Here is a 20,289-nt window from a genome sequence, read left to right on the forward strand (position 1 = left end):
CAAGGAGAGAGAAAGTTGTAATTCTTTGTCCTGGCAGTTGTCAGGCGGTTCTTTCTGTCGGGAGGGTAATGAAGCGGAGTAAATGTTTGTGTAAGCAAAAAGTAAAGAGTGATAAATGCCAAGCAAACAACATATCGTTGAGCCCACGTGTCAAACTCAAGGCCCGGGGGCCAAATTCAGGCCGCTCAGTCATCTTTAGTGGCCCGAGAGAGTGTTAGCTACATACAGGTGGCTTCAGTTTGCATTCGCGTTCACTTGAAGCTAGTTTAGCGACAATGCTAGTAGATATCTTGATGTGTTTGTTAGAAACCAGGAATTAAAAATGTTAAAAGCTAAAAAGTCAAGAATGCACTGATCCCAATCCTGGTATCAGAAATCGACTTCCAGGCTCTTAAAGTGGGATCTTGGCATTTAAACTCTATGTTTAGTGGACACGTCACACACCGTGCCTGTCCATATGATGACATGGGAGATACTCAGCTGTGTGGAAACATTTTTACCATGGAACGTATAAGTATTGGTATCAGTATCGGTGGATATCAGCCCAGGTAGCCCAGGTATCTGTATCTGTAAGGGGTCCATAAAGGCCAGATCGGTGCATCCCCAGTTGTAAGCAATGGATATTAGCACAGCAAGATGAAAAAAGAGCGATGTGGTGGAGATACCACTTTTGTATTGCTAAAATACATCTGTAGTTCGGCCTGCAACTTGTACTGGGTTTAAAATTTTGGCCACCTGCGTAACCCACTAACATAGAAAGAACATCCAGTCCTCGATAACTCTAAAGTAGTTTCCGAGCTGCTGGCCCCCAAAGCGTGACTCACCTCTCCTTGCTCAACGCCATGCGTGGGGGGTCCAAGTTCGGATTCTCCATCGACTCCATTTGAGGGCAACGCAGGAAGTAGTAGAGGGTGTGTAGGGCATCAGGTGACCAGGACACGGGTTGCTGTGGTCTGGGATTTCGAGCTGGACTGAGACCGGGACGCACTGAGCTCAGCCGCTGCATGTGGTGCATTGCACGGGAGACCAAGTCACCTAGGAACAAGGGTGATGATTGAAACCACTCGACAGTCACAAACAACTTGAGATTAATACTTCTCATTTTAACAGCTTCCTGAGAGCCCCGTACTCCTCCCCCGTGGGCTTGCAATCATGCTGGATTTCCCCCTTTTCCTAAACCACTTACCTTCCCTTCCTCTTTATTCGGCCTGCGGTGCCAGTGCGAGCGTCATTATCAGAAAGCAGAGCCAGAGAGCCGAATCTAAATAGCCATTTATCTTGACTCACTCGAGGATTTACAGGAGCCGAGCTGATGGAAGGTAATGGCCGGCTTGAATGTTTCTCTGTTTTAAAGCAGCTTGATCAATAGAATGAGCCTATAAGAGGAGTAAAACGCAACATGCTGCTTTACTTGCTTGAGCAACTTCACTATGAATAAAATGGGTGTAAAAGTAAGCGAAGCCTGGGATCGAAGAGCTACACATCTCAATATACGACCAAAAAAAACTTGCTCTGTTTGTCCAGGAAGTTTTGGAGAGATGAAAGTTTAATGGGGCAAGATAAAAATCACGTCTTGGAGCTTGTGTGTGTCTCCACAACTGGAGCGTACAGCCGAAACGTGAGCGAAATCCTGTCGCAGGAAGGGAGTGTGGCGCAGGGACGACGTAGCGCTCATTTACTATAATTACCCCCAGGGCTCATTTCGAACCAGATTACTGTGAACGGGAGGCTCCACCGGGGCTGAGGTTGGGGGGTTCAGAGTATATTAGAAGGGAACCACCACACGGGGTCGATATCGTTGTCCCCCTCGTCCAAAGGAGACCCCACTCAAAGCTGAAGGGCCTCCTTTGTGCTCACCAGCGATCCACGCAGGAGGTCCACCAGGGCCCAACACGGGAGACCGTGTGGGCCTGGATTCCAGGCCCACACTAAGATCACTTTCTGGTCCATATTGCGTGAATTATTTTGAGGAGTTACAGGAGGTTTAAGATGATCAGTTGTGCTTTGCACAACAATAATTTGGACGTATTAACTGGCATTGTTGGAAGCCCTTAATGGTTGACTAAAGGCTCAGACACTGAGCTTATTTCATTTGGGGAAAATCCTGTGTCAGCAGTGTAACTTGTCACGGGACAGTCGCACGTTTAGTTTCCCACAGCTGTGCATCATCACCACAGATGAACAAGCATCACATCGCTCTATTTAAGGACGAAGTTGTCGGGATATGTAAACAAAGAGGGAAGAGATCTAAACCAGCCACTACCTTCCACAGATCTCGGCCCCGGCCCTGGAGTGCCAGGTCTTTGGATGAATGTGTGGAACCCCACGAGCACGTGTCTGTAGGCACATGCCAGCCCTGCCCAGGTTCACCCCACTGGAGAGCTGTGGCACAAAGAGAGCCCTCAGCAAGTGGGAGAAAGAGCCACTCTGTTTCTGAGAGTGTGTAAACTTTCTTAACTCCTAGCTAGCGACGCCAGTGGATGAACGTGGCCTTGTGCTGCAGGAACAAATGGCAGAGTGTTGCTTGGTTTGGAGGGGAAAACCTAGCCGTGGTCTCTTTACCGCTAATCTCTCCTCCGCTCTCTGCCTCAGCAACCTCACTCCTCACCTCTCTAGCGTTCCATAATTTCCCCCTGACCTCCGTCCTTCCCCTCAAATACACACACCACCAATGCAAACCCGGCTTTAACCACCATCCTTAAACTTGATCCTTTACCTTTCCAATTTCCTTCTGGGCCGTGAGAGGCATCTCTGACTCAAAGCAATGTGGGTGTCTTTGTCAGCCATAGACCCTTCAACCAAGCATCTGCCATCTGATGGAGAGGATTCCGCTGCTATCAATGATCATGATAATGAATCTCAATAATGTTGAAAATGGGACGAGGAACAGATCAGTCCACCTTAAATCTACAAATCTTTTGAACTATTTATCACTGTTCAGAGCACTGCAGCGTGAGCTCCAATAACAAAGGTGAGTTGATGAAGTATGAACCAAAATGCACTGAAAACCTTAAGATCAATGCTGAAGTTGAACAGATATCATGTGACTAGGACTGTTCCGGCCAACTTATCGACGCAATATGGGCATTTAAGATGGCATCAGCCGAGCAAATGACAGATGTCAGTGGACTTTATTTATTTTTTCTTAAACAAGATGCTTTATATTCATGTATGATGAGTGCATGTCATTACATCACGATGTGAAAATGACAAAACAAAGCAGGTATTTCTCTGCTCAGTCAGCCACCGTGACAAACGCACCAAATTCCAGTGCTACCAAGATGCAAACAGAGCGAAAGCTGACTGGAGCGAACCTCAGGCGAAACCAATGCTGATGGATTCTATTGTTTTGGATGAGCAGCCGTGTCCTGTTGTCAAGGACGGGAGCGTTCAGCAGCTAACAGCACGCCTGGACCCCAGACACTCATTCCCTGGACAAGTAGTCGATGAAAAGCGGAGTCCGTCAGGTTACAAGGCACAATTCCAAGTTTACAGTGTGGCTTTGATCTGTTCACTGTTCATTGAAAAGGGAACGTTTTTTATGTTACTGTATATTAAGCACTTTGTGTTACGTATTACTATTGATTTTGCTTTAAAAGTTGCAAAGTTTTTATACAGTGTTGTTCAGTATTTTTGTTATTTAGTGGGTTTGTGTAATGAATAATAAAAATTGACTTTTGTGTGAGATTTACTTTCAAAGCACTGGCTGCTGCTGGCGAGCTCTAGCATTGTCAGATTATAGTTCTGTGTTCTGGCGTTTATGAGACACAATTAACAATAGGAGATAACATATAATGCAACTTCATTTACGCCCAATTTCAATTGCTGGTTATTTTATCTTACTCCAACCAAAGCAGGGGATCTTATCAGTAAGAATTTCCAAAGATGAACCATAGTTTGAAGCAACCAATGAGAAAAACAAAACATATATTGTGTACGCCACAATAACAATTATCCCATTTTAGCCATCCAGTTCTCAGGAGAGTCAGAGGTCAGAGTTGACAGTAAGAGAAAAAGCCACTCACTGAGTTCAGAGATGCTGCCCACACAAGTAGCCAGTAGTGACTGTTCCAGGGTCCTCAGTTCCAGCTGGGCATAGGCATCCTCCCGGCAGTCGGCAGACTGCTGGTTCTCCGTGTAGGGGCTGAAATGTGCCGGCAGAGACAGAACGCCTACGAAGACAAAACACAGATCACAATGAGCAAACATTAATAATGAGCGGCCAATGCTCGCAAATCCACCGGTGCTGGAATTTGCATAGAAGAATGGTTGTAAGCCTCGCCACTGCAGGGGAATAAACACACTCGCTCGCAACACATTCATGAAAATAAACACTGCGAGCACTGACATGGAGCTAATACAAAGAAAACACAGGCCTTAGAAACACTGAGCAGATTAGGGTCTGGTTAAGAAGCGGGGGCATATTGTTTAAAGAGACTTTTGACACGTGCTTTGCGAATTTAGCTCAGAAGAAAGGGTCAGCGAAAACTGAGAAAATAAATGGAAACTGATATGATGAAGGGCTGGAATGTGAAAGGTCGAAGGCCATTACATTAGCATGTTGACACAGATTAACAGTGTTTGAAGGGATATTTTCAAGTGGGCACGAGTCCCTAAATTCACAGAGGAAAAGTAGTTACATCTTCAAAGTCTCCCAAGGTACATCCACCAAAGGACTATTGCTCCCTCAATATATGATACACAAAAAGAGCCACCTGAAATTACAGCCAACAACTAAATTAAAGGCCTCCAGTTCCATTAAATGGCTACAAAGGGATTCTTTTAATAAAAGCAAAGGTCAGACTCCTCCGTCCCAATTAACCCAAAACACTAGGATTAGAGACACCAGACAATATCTCATTATATATGAAAGTAGAGTCCGCCAGTGTGGAATTTCCTGTTGAGACAGACCCCTCCTGAGACCCCGCTCTGCCCCAACTGAACTGAGACTGTCACTTGCAATGAGAAGCGCTCAAAAGTCTAGTGACTGAAACTCTCAATGCCCATAATGGATGCTAGCAGGCGTGACGTCATTCTTACATAAGAGAGCGCCGTCATTCTGCTCCTCTGAAAAGTTCCCTGCCAAACAAAGTTTACAACAGTTGCCAAGAGTGACGGCGAGATTGCGCAAAGCTGACGTTGTCTCTCTGCTGGCGGCAGACTCTCATTACACCGGGCCATGCTGGTTGTGTAATGCTTTGACTGTTAAAGTGCTGATCTGGCCAACCCTTTGCTGACCTTTATTTTGGATTCACAATCTGCACAAACCAGAGGAAATGTGTGGGAGATAGAAGAGACATACGGGAGAAAGCCTGATGATCCATGCGGGAATGTGATTTATACACAAAGTCAGATGGGAGTCGGAAAACCTCAAATCCCGAGGAAATACACGTCACGCAACTGCATGTGCATCCCAGCGCTGAAAACATGGACGGAACACCACAGTTGTAAACAGTTAATGTTCAGAACCTCCATGGCAGAGGTGAAAACAGTTCCTGAGGAACCAACAAGTTCCTTCAAGACAGAAATATACCGAAAACCTTCACAGAGGCATTTAGATCGGGATGGGTGAGCAGAAACAAGGACAGCAGAAGCGACCACAGTCCGCAGACCTGGCCCTCCCACCCCTCCCCACCTGATTCGCCTGTGTTTTCAGCACCACCTGACCAGCGTGATATGTGCTGACTCTTCTCTTGCACACAATAGAAATGGCTGCCCCGGGCGAACAGCAACAAAGCGCACACATGCTAGACTAACACGGTACATACAATGTGAAAACAACAGGGGAATCAGTGGATGTGTCCGTTTGATAAAGGTTGAATTTGGGATCTCCCTCATGACTGTGCTGACAAAGCAACACAGTTAGTTTCAATGAAACCGGGATTTGAACTACCAACAGGAGCAGACCGAGCAGGAGCGTTTCATTTCCCCAGCATATAGTTTTTTAATCTCCAGTGATTATCTGCACACCACCGCACACTCAGGAGTTCCCAGAGTCCCACCCAGTTTTTAGCCTCACCACCGAACCCGAGCCTGCGTCATTAGAACCTGGAGTGGGTCAGCAGCCCGACCATAAGCCCGTCCCCGCGTCCACCACTAATATCGCGGGGATATCGCCGAGAAATATGAGCCACGGCCATGGAGGGTGAGGCCGGGGAGGATATGTGATTCATTCTTTTTGAGGTCATGACGGTGTAATTCCTGAGGTTGACCCTGCAAATGTCGTGTGGGAGGCCTTCACTTTCAAAACCCAGCTGGAACACACCACAAAGCCTGTAGTAGCCCTCAGCCCATCAAAGCTACCTCGGAAAGGCACTACTGCTCTAGGTTCAGTCGGCTGCAGGGGAGCCTGCACGTACTCAAGTGCCTGCCTCATATTTAAATACTATCCATCTCAGAAAAGTGGTGGAGAGTAATGGTGAAAATCCTGTCCATGATTTAGACTGTGGCGAGACGGGTGTTTAACTTTGCTCCCTTTATGAACCCCTCCGAGGTGAAACGCCATGCCATATTCCTTCATAGCTTCATTTCGGTTCCCACCAGCCTGGCTCAGATAAACATACATTCTTGGAGTGTCACTGGTCCGTGTGAAGATTTGTTTTGTCTACAGCAGCCAGCGTGTGAAAGACAGAGGGCCATAATGATCAGCTAGAAACACACACAGGGTCTAGCACTCGCACAAACACCTGCCTTGTCTCCTCCTTTAACAACCTATTCATTCACTACAGGGAGGATGGACCACAGAGCCAGGGATAGGTGGCTTCAAAGCCACTTCCCCTGCCTCAGAATCAAAGTCTTGATTTAGGACTAGAGGCGTGCGGAGGATGCAGGGTGGAGAATCACACAATAGTATAGTGTCTGACAAGTTTGTTATTGGGTGTGTATCACTCCCACAGTGTCACATTTGTCTTCAGCCTTTCACAGCAACTCTTTCACCAACGCTCTTCCTCTTAAGTCAGTGGAATCCTGAAGGCCAGATGTGGTCCTTCACTCAGTGGACTGGGCTGCTCTTCAGTCAGCGGAGGATCAGACACCTGTTTATGCCGACACCCGACTTCACTAACATGAAGGCTGTGGATAGATGTTCCTGCTACCGAATACCTCCCTCAACCTCACCACTTACAATATCAAGACTTTTGTTTCTGTTATTGACTGATGGCTGAGTAACATCTAAAATAATCGGTTCTTCCTCATGGTGGAACCCAAACAGTCCACAAACGGGATGAAGAAGCTTTTAGGGGTTTAAGTGGCCTTCAAGTATGTGCGATAAAAATACACCTGAAGTCAAGTATGGGTCTTGAAAAGTGAAAATAGCGAAGTCACAGCTGTCAGATGGGCGTTCATGGGATTTACTCCAGGAATTTCTCAAGGTGGCAAAGCATTACACACAAGGAACTTTGGTCACACACATACACGCCTGTCAGAACCTGATAAATCACCATCTCCATCGACAAGTGACGTGTGGTCTGGTTGGCATCCTCTGAGACATCGGGTGACCCCCTCGAACCTCCCCGGGGCTGAGGGGGGGTCAAGGGTCAGAGGAGACTTTCAGCTGGTGCTAAAAGAGGAAGTAACCTTATCAGCTGCGTAAAAGTCTGAAGCAGTGAGTGAGAACACCCACACAGATCGAGCATTAATCAAGACCACCTCGCAGGGATGAAGGAAAGAGCAGGCTCTGTAGCAACTGCTGAAGAAGTGTGGCTGCTGTGGAGGATAAAGCCTTCCACTGAAGTAAGTCTTAGTTCAGAGATCAACTCTGTAAGTGGCTCCTCTTCATGAATAATGTGGCCAGTCCACAACATACTGAAGGAAACACTGCAGTACAGAAGATGGCTTGAAGTCAAACAGGTTAATCCGGTCCAGTCAGTACTACACCACATGCAACCCATGATAGAGTTGCATTAGATCTGTAGCACAAATCCTTATGTATTAAGCCACTTGGAGAAAGTTCAAGTTATGAAAAGTGACCGTATCAAAGAAGAACACAGACAATGGTTGGTAACACTTTAAGATAATTTATCTATTTATTCAAGCTTCTATTCTTCCACTCAGTCGTCACCCCCCTGCTGTGTATTTATTTTCACTGAAGCCAGGACCAGGGGGAAGGTAACATCTTAATACTGGTTTCAAGACATGTCTCCATCCCCAATTTGAAGCTGACTGAAGGGGACTTTAGAGAGGAAATGAGGGTCGCTTTTAACCCGCTGACCTCACAACCCAGAAACATAAGTGCTAAAACATAACCAGACATGAAAAAACATTATTACCACTTGAGTTTCTATATACTGAAAGTAACCCTAATCCTAAACATGACTTCAAAAATCCAGCCATCTTGAGCTACCCTTCCTCCAGTTTCCTGTGTCTAGTACCCACTTCTGTTTTTCATAGTTCATCTCAAATCATGTTTTATGTTTTGCATTCCAGCAAACCATGGTGCCTGCAGTCATTCAAAACCCTTCAGAGCGGCTGCTTTGAACAGCAAGCACGACACATTTATTACTTTCTAGGTTCCACCACCGTAGACCTGTGCGTGCCACACAATTAGAAGCTGGTTTTGTCTTCTCTAATAACACGCCGTGACGGATGTTACACACTCAACTTTAAACATGAAACCCCAATGTCCGCCCTCTCCGTTCTTCAGTCAGGATGATGTCATTATTTAGAGCCTTGCCAAGAGGGGGGAAGTCAGGAGGTTGGAGTGTGATGGAAATAAAAAACGGCTTTAAAGAGTGTCAAACAAGCACCTACATGGGTTTGAAAAGTGAGGCGCGGACACCAGGGCCAGTCTGTAATGTGCTCCATTATGAAATGGAACATTGAAGCTCGCTGCAGGAACAAGCTGCCCTCTATTCAGCTGACAACTGAAGAGGCCAACTGGGCAAGGCAACAAAAGTGTGTGTGTGAATCTATGAGAGGGTGTGTGTGTTTGCTGTAATTGGTCTCATTCTCTCTGTGTGATCAACTCATTACCTCTCAGCTGGACAACAGAGAGAGCCAGTCAGCGTCGGCTGCAGACAACATGACCATTGAGTCGAGACCTGAGCCTGACCCGCCCTCAAACTCACACACACCTCTGTCTGTCGTGCCTCATTGAAGAAGCAGCCAAACTTCATCTGCACCTCAGAGTCACTGTTGATACTGACATGGACTTTTCATAAGCAAGGCCTAGGACCCACACTGTCCCAGCTACAGCAGCAGGATCCCTACTATCACCGCTCCGATGTGGTTCCCACAGACTTCACTATTCAGTTTAAAAGACCAAATTCCTCCTTGTAAATCTAAAGAGGCTTTTTGCTGATTAAAATTCCTCCTAGACGAGTTGAGAGAGCAAAATCCTGACGCAGGACTGAGTCAAACGGGAGGAAAAAAGCAAAAGGGCAGCGGTAGATGGATTACACTGAGGGCAGAGGGAGCTTCGCTAATTTATTTGGACTCCTTCTGTTCTTCCTCACTTGTACTCTGAGTCTACTTTAATAGTCGGGGTTTTACTGGAGCTTGGAGGGAATTCATTGACAGAGTTCGCTCACAAGGATGGGAATAACAGCTCAACGTTAAAGACTGAAATGATCGATGGGTTAGCGCTGCTAAAGTCATCAGAAGTACTTCATGGGCAAGTCATCAGCACCATGGCGATGGTACATGAGCAGAGTTCTGACTTCTGTTCCCACGTCATCTAAGCTTCACCTGTGCCCATGTGTCTGTCACTCCACACCAGGGGTCGGGAACCTACGGCTCGCGACAAAATGGGAGTGTGAAATAGTGTCAGAACTAACCCCAGTTTCTCTGGCTTATTTCTAACTGAACCATCCCGTTTGGCACCTTGATAAATAAAGTAGCATGTGAGGTGCCATCACGCTCAACAGCAAGCTCAGTGGCCGTGACTTCCCATGACGCTCTGCAGCCCAGTCAACCAGTCTCAGTCGATGATCGCTAAATAATGGAATTTTGTGAGCAATCTGGCTTCATGCTGCCAAGATTGCGCTTTGTCACATCGGAGCAATGAACTGAAGGCATTTTGTTGACATTAAATTGCTACATTGCGCTGTTTTCGTCCATATGTTTTCCTACTTCTTCCCTCTTCTCTTTTGTACCCGGAACGCTGCGCTGCTCAGCTGACCGGCTGTAGGGGCGGAGCCATGTTGTAGCGATCAACCACTGGGATTGGTTGAATGGAGGGTAAAGCATCTCTGTTTAGGTCGCCATAACGGAGTTTGGCATTGAGATTGAAGGGACCAATGCTGCTCAGCACTGATCGATGATGGCAGTATTGGCTGGATGTGCCGTACTGTGATGGCAGAAGGCACGGTTTGTCAACACTGTTTCACAGAACCTTCAGTATCACTAGATACCAATAGACTGGTGCCTGGATCAACTGGTGTGGTCGACCTGGCACAACTTTATCTCTATCAAAAATGTAAAAAAAAAACTCACAAAATTTTAAATTTGATGGTCTTTATTTTCCATTTAAAAAAAGTGGGTTTTCCGTCAAAAAGGTTCCCGACCCCTGCCCTACACAAATGTTGACTGGGAGTAAAGTTGCTGTCAAGAGGGAGGAGTTAAAACTGTCTCCTCCCTGTGGGAAATTGATGCCATTGACAGATAATGTGAAAGACTGACAAGCCTATAAATCCAGACCACCCAATCGATGGCTGTCACCGTGATGTTCTGAACTATGCCTTCTGGTGCGACCACACACACACACACACACACACACACACACACACACGTGTTGGCACGGATTTGAATCTCGGTACACCCCACCAAAATGTAATTGGACTCACAAATCACGTCACCATGTTCAAGTCTTTTGAATGACAGCAGAGGACAGACAGTGACCTGGGTGTGGCGGCGCATCCAGGTTCACACCCCTTTTGAGACAGCACTCTAACCAACCCAGCCCTTCATTCACGGAGGTGCACAACACAAGTGGCACTCTAAAGAAGGTTAACAACTCACCGTTGACCCCCCTCACCAACGGACCCATAAACAGATGCATGCTAAACACAGAGGGTGTGTCTATGTGTCAAACACACAATGACACTCCTAAACATGACGAAGTGTGTGTCGCTCATCTGAAGCATCTATTCGTCAGCAGAATGGGACAATAAATCGTAAACAAAGGAGAAACGTTCTACTGGACACGAAATGATGGCAAGCAATACAGAGCAGGTCGAACACAACTGGGAATGACAACTGAACCCATGAACATATTTGGACAGCAATTTACAATTTTATGAAAATGTTTACGAAGCGGTCCAGTTGTTAGGTGCTGACTCATGCTTTGGTAGACACCATGACACTTCCTGTCTGACAGAACTTCTCTGAATCAGGGCTGTTTCTCTCATCACTTGGTGAGTTTCACCTCTCAGGCTACTTCTTAAATGACGTCTGGCCAGGTGTTGATTTAATACGGAGGTGTCTCACTCACACACACAGACAATTCAGTGATAGCGTGAGTAGAAGTAAATAAATGCATGACTTTTCAATGGAGGTCAAGAAACTGGCGCTACAAACAAGAGGCAACAGACAGTGAAGCAATATTGACTTGTGGTTTGCATTACAGTGGAGATTCAAGCCATCGAATTCAAGAGAGCAAAACAATAAGATCCATTTTCAAATGCTTCAGCTGCAGCTCCTCTCCAGTAAACAATGTGTCAGCCTGATCTACATTCATGTGTTTGTCTTAGGCGGCTCTGGTCTTGTCACGAGTCCCATCGAATGAAAACAAGCACCAGTACCAGCCTGAGTGGTGGAGAGTAGACGTACTGTAACTATAGAGAAACAAGTTGGCGAAACACCACGTCAGTAAAGACTTGAGTCTTTACACCTTCTGTGTTGTTTCTACAGTAGGCTCACCACACACAGACTGTCGTGAGTGTCAGCGTCCTCTCCGCAGGGATGCGCACCATTTACACATTCTTCAGCCCGAGCTTGGCAGCAGCACAAATAAAAGCCAGTGAGACGGGCATATTTGTGTGCACGTGGACAAGGGCTGTGTTTGTTGTGGCTTGTGTTCACAGCTGTTGCCAGTGCAGGTGCTGAGAGCGAGCCTGACTAACAAGTGTGTGTCATCCAAGCCGATGATGACGTTTGTATCGAGTGTGCACCTTAGTGTGTGTGATGTAATGCTGTTGTTCCTCAGCACGTGAATCACTGTCCACATGTCTCAGAAGAAGAAGATCATTTCTGTTGGTTCTAACAAAGTCAAGCCCAGATGAGCAACTGTTAAAGTTTCCCTCGGCCTGCAGTTTCAAATCTTGGAATTCTTTTTTAGATACTTTTTCATTGTGAATTCTCCAAAAAAAAACCAGATCCCTTTTAGAAGCACACAGCAGTTCAGCTGATCTTCCCGCAATGCAATCCAAAGCCACAACGGCTAAATAATGGCAGACAATTATACGCCCTTCCTTGTACACAGAAACTCCAAATGTCACTCTGACCACACTGAATAACCAAGAGTTTAGAGAGTGAATAAGAACTTTCTTGGCAGGAAGCGACAGATAAATCAGAGGAGGATCGACACACACCTCTAGCCTGAAAACTGAGTGTGTAACCACCGTGGATATTGTGAGTAAATCATGACTAGTGAGGAGTGCTGGCCACATCCTGACCACACACACACTCTTAAACACACAAACTTCCAGGAGAGACCCGGCTGCACACAACCTTTAAAGGGTGTGTGGGTGTGGGTCTTTAAAGAGATGTTTGTGTGTGTGACAGATTGGGGGGAAACTCCTATTCTTGAACACAACTCCTGTCCAAACAGCAGTGTGAGCGACAGGCCATTTTCATTTCTGATGCTGAGAAGCAAAGATACATTTGTCACTGTTCGACAGCAACATTTTAAACACCAGATTATATTTTGGATCTGAAACATGGTATTTTTTGTTTTTGTATTCTCCAAGATAAACTCCCAAGACCAGCCTTGAGGGAAAATCCCACAACCACAAATGGCTCGAAAAGTCTGAGGGGCTGATGAGATATTTCATGAGAATCTGGCTCAGAGAAACGCGCCTGCACGTGTCTTTACCTCCTCATCTCAACCAGCTCAATCTCAGACGTGCAAAAATAACAAAGTGATAATGAACCATGTCTCACATTGTGCCGCTGAGGAAGAAGCAAGACACACCAGGATGGAAGCTGAGAACGCCTTGGGAGAACACATCTACAGAACCAACCCGGAGAGAGCAAAACACGCAAGAAAGAGAGTTTGTTTTCCTGACACGCTTGACAGCAAAAACAACAGATCAGAAGGGATTGGAAACAGATAAACGATCCTCTTCTCTGATTCAATTTTGGGATTGTGGCGCCGCACAATCACTGGGATGGTTTGGATAAGATGGTACGTAGAACCAAGATAGAACAAGCAAGAAACCAGAATGTGTTTGACAGAAAATAGGGGCAAATGCTCTGCACAGGCCAGAGCAAGAATAGCACTTGACCTCTTTGTGAAAACCAGAAGACAAGGCTCGGTCACGGAGTAATTACAGCCTTCAAGCCGAAGTCCAGCGGAGCCAAAAACCACATGGCAGGTTCATCACCAGCTCAGTTTTCCTTCCTTCAAGCATGTCATTGTCCCTAAAATTGTAGTTTATTGTACTTCCTTTTGTGCCATGCAAGATGGTTGTGATGATTTCATAAACACCTCCAGTGAAGTTGTTGATGGCTCAGTGGTGCCGGCGAACCCCGGAGAGCCAAGAGTAAAGAAATATGGATCTCAGGGGGAGGCTTTTCACAGGGTCCTGACAAAAGGGCCCCTACATTGAAGTTTGTGTCGTGACCTTCAACATCCAGTCCAAAGTGTCAGCAAAGTCAGGGTTGGGATGACTGTCATACAAGAGGAGCTAGCACAGAGCCATGCTAATCAGTTTAAGTTGCCAAGTCTTATCCCCAAAAAACACAGCAAATGCTGATAGTCTGAATTCCTTTCCATCTTCCTGCTGGCTGGCGTCTTATCAGGCTCTCTCTTTGTATGCGTGTGGAGGTTGTCCTGGGCATGTTATCTCTATTGACTCAGACATCAGGGCTCAAGTACAATGTTATCAAGCGTCAGGGAGACGCATCATGTGTGTTTTTTTCCCCTCCACACGTGGGCTTTTCCTCATCCGTCTCCTTTTGTTTGTATGTATGAAGATGTGCCACCAGTTAAACACATCCTTCTTATCACGTCTGCCATGGCGCTCACAATGTTTCCCTGTCTGTTTGTAGGCCAACTCCGTCAGTGGATCTTCATGACATTTTAAGGATTGATTCAGAGTGAGACTTCTTCTGTTCGTCTGTGAGAAATCAGGAAGTTTTGGAAGTTCTGTCATTCGCCTGCATCCTTTCAGTGTTAAAACACCAGCTGAATGTTTTTTCACGTGCAACACGTTGGTTTTCTTAACTGTAGACCACTTTGATAATTGACTAGTCACCAAATACCTTAGCGACTATATAGCGCACGGGAATATTAGCAGCACCCACTAAATCTATGAAGGAAAATAGATCTTGTTCATACATTAGCCATAGGTGCAGTGGTGCTGTCTGCCCCGTAGAAAGGTCAGTGGTGCACCCGCCTTAAAAATGCATGAGGATCACTTCTAAACTAGGTTTGATTTATGAAGCAAATGTTCTGAACTTGAATCATGAACTCCTCACATCTTTCATTGACATTAAGGCACCTCAAAATCCGCTGCATTCACCCACATGACGGACGTTCCGACACCACAGCCGGTCTCAGCTGCTGCTTCGCATCTCCAGTCCTCCAGGAGATCAGAGATCACAACTAGTCAACACATGAAGTCGCCCATGATAGATTATAGTTGACTACGTTGTCTAGTCATCACAGCCCAACATTGCGATGGTTGCCAGGTAAGACGTGGAAGAGATTTGGAAATGGAGAGAACCCCTGAATCCCAGACGTTGTTTTGAGTGTATTCTGCGTTTTATGAAGTTGCACAAAATGAGCTGCATGGCGGAGGGTTGAGCTCTCTCAGTGCTTTACGCCTTTTATCTGTATTCCAGTTTGGGAGTCAAATTTCCCACGGCACCTCAATCATCTTCTTATTGAGCAGCCAAAGACCATTGCTAAGCTAATTTGGGGGTGTAATCTCCTTATCTGGTTTTTGCCTATTCAGCAGTCTCACTGGGCTGTGGAATGCCAGAAATAAATTAGGAAAAACAAAAGTAAATAAACAGGGATGTATTCGCTTCCATTTGTTTTGTTTTTTTAAATATTTTTGAATTTATTTCCATCCTGATACATCCAACATGTCTTCTTTTCCTTATTTCTACTAGACGTAACCAAAGCTCTTTAAACCTTCATGATTTGAGAGACACCAGTTGTGTGGACATCCACCTCCAAAGCACATGAGAATAAAGACGAAGCGGGTGAACACAGGAAATCCACATCATGGCAGAAAACTATTTACTTCTTTACAGGCCTCAGCTGACCAACTGGCTGGGTGCGACAGTATTTATGACTCTCTGACCCCCAGGCTCACATCCTTCCCCCCTTTAACCCCGCTACACATCTGTCCACCCCATCCTGGTGACTTGCACCCGTCTAAGCACATGACAGGCCTGTTCAATAGCTGCCTTTTCTGCATAAGAGAAGGAGTAATCACAAAGGATGGACTGCTAATTCTTTGCTGTGTCTTACATTATACTTTTAATGGCTATATTTAAGGGCTCCTTTATGGCACCTTATAGCGGAAGCACCATTCTGCCGATTCAGACCGCACAACCCATTAGAGAAGAATATCAAAGAAAGTCAAAGTTGGAGACATATGTATATATATATATATATATATATATATATATATATATATATATATATATATATATATATATATATATAGCAGCAATTGGCAAAAGAAGAGGAGGCTGGTGATGTTTTTAAATGCTGCCTGACGGCGTTTGGGTGGAGAGGGAGGTTGAGAAGGCTGAGGGTTGTTTTATCAATGCTCCGTTTAACTGCTGTCTGACTGACTTCCTTTTCAGCACACACTTCTCTTTACACACCGTCTTTGGCGGGACTCGAGGCGGCACAGACGTGAAGACTTTTCCGAGATTAAACCAGATATGGATGATTTATTGAGACTCAACAAGACAAAATCGTGTTCCTCTGGAAATCCATTAACAAAGACGCCTTTCAGTAGCCGGTCACATACCAGTATGTTTTCTCTCTCTTCTCCTGTCCTTGCTCTGAATAGTTGAATTATCCTAATATTGGATTGGAAACTTGGCCACCCTTGGTGTTTTATGCTCAGCACAGTCTGTGTCCGGGCAGATGGCCGTCACAACAGGCGAGGACGGCCGGTGCAAAGACACAGAGCAGATGTGGTGAAAAGATAGATTCCTCAAACCTTTACAGGCCTTGCTTTTTCTTTATCCCAGCCACACTTAAACAGACATACACACTGTTCCGTGCAATGCACATAAGTGCCCCTGTATGTAAACAGAGTTGTGCAAACACGTGTCAGAGCTTTTCATCACGACGGCGAGACACAAGTGTCCACTGAAGCAAAGCAACACATGGTGATTACGGCTCATTAGGAAGCTGGAGATGGATTTCAGGGCCGTGGAAAGTGAATCCTTGGCCGCATGCTGCTCCCTCTCAAATGCTCCACACCCAAACACCTCAGCAGAAACGCAGTTTTCACATATACAGGGACACAATAACACTGGCAACACAGCCGCGGAGCCTGAACTGAAGTGTCGGCAGGTTTCATGCATTAAAGAATTATGGGCCATACATGTCAAAGTCAAGTCCAGGGGCCAAATTCAGGCCACTGCTTTTCTTATGTGCTTGAAAATTCAAGATGACAGTTTGTTGATATTGTAACCCCTGAGGCTCAGTGAAGTGTTTAAATTTGATTTGTTTACTAATAAGAGATTACAGATGGGACCAGTAAACTAGAGAAAAAGGTCCTCGATAGCCTCCTAAAGTGATAAGTAAACTGATGTCAGTGTTGCTGATACTACCCGATACGTAGCTCTACAGAGACACGAAGACATAACAATGGCGGAAGCCTCCAACAACGCTGCCTCTGTTTCCTCTTTTGTGCAAGAGGTACATTATCAATACTTCTTTTACAGTTGCCACGTTTGTTTTGGAATTTGTCGCTGGAAACGGACGGGAACAATTGCGTACGTAAAGGGACTAGGTTTTAAATCGGGCCCCCCTGAAGACACCCATGGTTCAGGCAGCACCAATATCAAATGCAATGACAAGAAACAACTCATGGAGACACTTCCCACAGCTAGAAATGATGTCATTCACCAACACTGACAATAGTATTGCGACTCTGTTACAGCACACGACATGTTTGTATTACTGCCAAAATGTGCTCTCTAGTACGGTATTACGGAATGTTTATTTAGTACCAGGAACAAGGGCACATCTGGTTCAAGCGCAGAGCAGATCTTATCAACAGAAAAAGACTTGCGTTGATGGCAAACTCTGTCCGTCCTTGACAGGCTCTGTTTTTCTGTGCCCACATGTGTTCTCCATGTGTGCTCCTTCTCCCTCAACCACAAGGGAATTCCAGGAAGCTCTACTGTACATGGTTTCGGTCTAAATATGCCGTCTGCTTGGTTGTGGCTCTTTTTAATCACAACTTGTCTGCTTGGTTGACCTTGACCCAACAGGTGATGTTTTGAAGGGATGGCACTGGTTAACGCGCAGAGGAAAACATTCGGGAGAAATCGAATTGCAATGTATGACGAACGCTGCGGTTTGGGAGCAAGTGGAAAGAAGACGGAACAGCGGTCATAGAGAAGACTGGCTCAGGTTCAGAATTGTGGCCAATGTCAAATAGAAAGTGAAGGACATGACAGGAAGAGGACAAGAAAAAGTACAGATACCATGGGACAGTATTTGAGAGAGACATCCTCAAATCAAAGTCGGTGTAATGACCTACATCTTTAGTAGTGCTAGTGGTAAAAGCAAACTCTTACTAGTCTTCTGAAGACTGTTGGATTGTTTTGAACCCAAAGAGCAATTTGCATTTTCTGTTGACCAGTGGAGATAAGAAGTGGCTTTAACGGTCAGTGGCTGTTTGTTTACTCCACCCAGTTGGCACACACCACGCTGTTGTCCTGTGTACTTTGAAGAGCAACGACCTGAAGATGTTTTCATTTGAGTGGTGAGCCAAGTCTAATGGAGGAGCATGGTTTCGATCTAGTTAAGCGAGTTTCTAGTCATTTACAGAAGATTGCTGGGTGTTCATTTGCCAAACCTGGGATACACGAGGAGGGCGGGTGCACAACGCTGCGCCTGAAAAGGAATTTGTTTGCTTTTCCACAGGAATACATCCGAGTTCTGCCCTCTGCCTCTGAAGACTGATAGAGGCGTACAAAGAAGTCACTGACAACGTCAATGAATCCGGCCTTTCAGCTTATTCATGAAAGAAAATAACAAACTTAAAAGGAGAAATATCACTTTCCTAACTTGGCTAGAGATTTTCTCAAAGTAGCTGAGCGCCTTTTTATAGCGAAGACAGTCCTTTCTTTGATAGTTGCAGCCGACCATTTCGCTCCGACCGACCAGCACACAGTCAAAGAAGACACCGCCGGAACTGACGGTTTATCCAACTTAACTCTCTCTCTCTGCTGCTCTTTGTGCTGCATCCAGCCAAGTGAGTACAAATCCAACAGATTTAAGCAAAACTGCACAGCAAGGGGTTATTACAGCTGATCCCTGGTCAGACAAATCTGTTTCCACTTAAACCGCCCCTCCTCCCCGCATCACCCTTCACTTCCACTGAGCTCCGACCAGACAGTGTTAATATGTTTTAAATCGTTCAGAAACCGGTGGACTTTTCTAGCAGCTCAGGTTATCTGGAGGAAAAGGTAGCGGGCTGTTTATTTGCATGGAAGGACCACTAGCGTTTGATAGGACTTGTTTTGTGACTGGTATATTGAGGTCAAGTGCTTGGCTCTGTTTTAGGCTGCAAAACATTCTCAGTATGTTACAATGTTCAGGTTAATATTCAGGTGCTATAATAAACTACAGTCAAACACAGGACTGAAGTCTTAAACCGGTAGTGGTAAGTGGTTTTTCAAGAAAGAGTATGACTCGGCCTGTCACAATCGCACGACAATGAAAAACAAAGTTGGTCACTTTGGCATCAATTCATTTCCTCCTCTCTCCAACTACTACTAACAAGCCTTGACTGCTGACAGGAGGGTTCACTCCACAATCTCAGTCTCCTCTCTGGTCGCATGTGTGCCTCAGTGGAATGAACAGAGTGAACCCTGTTGTCGATCCCTCATCCCATGTAGAAGTCAGTCCTCAGCTTTACCAAGTCAGCGAGAGCCTCTAGCTTTGTGGGAATAAAGGGAGAAAAACACGTTTGCTAATCGCAGCCCTGGTGTGGGAATATTGTGGCCTCAAACCTAATGTAGGTGAAGTGAGCACAACAACGTGGATATGAGCTAGTTTGCCAAATTAGTTCTAAAAAACTGCAACACATCCAACACGCACACTCACCAGAACCACAACCAACAGAGCGGTCGAGTTCAAGTTTTGTTAACTGAGACTAGGAATGCATTTTGTATTGTATTTATTTATTTATTTGTCAGTTTTTAAAAAGACATTTCAACTAGAATGGTAAAATACTGATGAGAAATAACTATATTTTAAACACTGTACTAGCATTATTTTTAAATAATTTATTTATTACTTTGGTCTCAAAATGTTGACAATAATATCGGTTATCTGCGATAACTTGTGGGACGATTTATCGACCAGCAAATGTTAATGTTAATCTTGACTCCACATCACCTTAGCCTTCCAAGCTGTAGCTGGTTCATGTCTTACATGCAGCTCATTTCAGCAGTTTCACCCCCCGTGACCTATAGCAGCTGGTGATTTTTGTTTTTTTCAGTCCAGCAATTATGGCAAATCCGGGCTCCAACACAGGTGCATCTGGCGCTTGGACCTTTAAACTAAACTGCACATGTGTATGGCTCTTTAATGAAGAGCTTTTTAAGATTCCAGCGACCGTCGATGTCGCCCTTGTTTGCCACCCAGCTCGCAAATGTGCTGGAAATACTCCCACAGCCATGTCAGCTGCACATTCTCCACCTTAAACATCAGCCACATACTGGCCTTTACACTACTGCCATGCCATGAGGAGCGAGCTGGAACACGGTTTGACAGGGTTTTTTTTCAATTTCTACTATATAAAGGGCCTGCCGCCACTTTATGACTCCCCATCATCATTACCGTAAACAAGGTCAGAAATGACTCCTCCTGGGGAAGTGACACAAAGGAATCACTTGAAAGGGAAAACAGTCACAGGA

The 20,289-nt window shown here is 45.4% G+C and overlaps 1 protein-coding gene across 1 annotated transcript in view; it reads right to left on the reverse strand.

The window, feature by feature from the left end:
- Positions 1–20,289, reverse strand: part of abtb2b (ankyrin repeat and BTB (POZ) domain containing 2b) — a 37,203-nt gene that overhangs the window by 10,063 nt on the left and 6,851 nt on the right. Inside the window, exons 2-3 of the mRNA XM_053886050.1 lie at positions 4,026–4,172; positions 825–1,035 (exon numbers count right to left, since the gene is read on the reverse strand). Coding sequence (XP_053742025.1) covers positions 825–1,035; positions 4,026–4,172 — 358 coding nt within the window. The remainder of the gene's footprint in view (positions 1–824; positions 1,036–4,025; positions 4,173–20,289) is intronic.

Source organism: Synchiropus splendidus, chromosome 14 (genome assembly GCF_027744825.2).
Source record: "Synchiropus splendidus isolate RoL2022-P1 chromosome 14, RoL_Sspl_1.0, whole genome shotgun sequence".
Lineage (NCBI taxonomy): Eukaryota > Metazoa > Chordata > Actinopteri > Syngnathiformes > Callionymidae > Synchiropus > Synchiropus splendidus.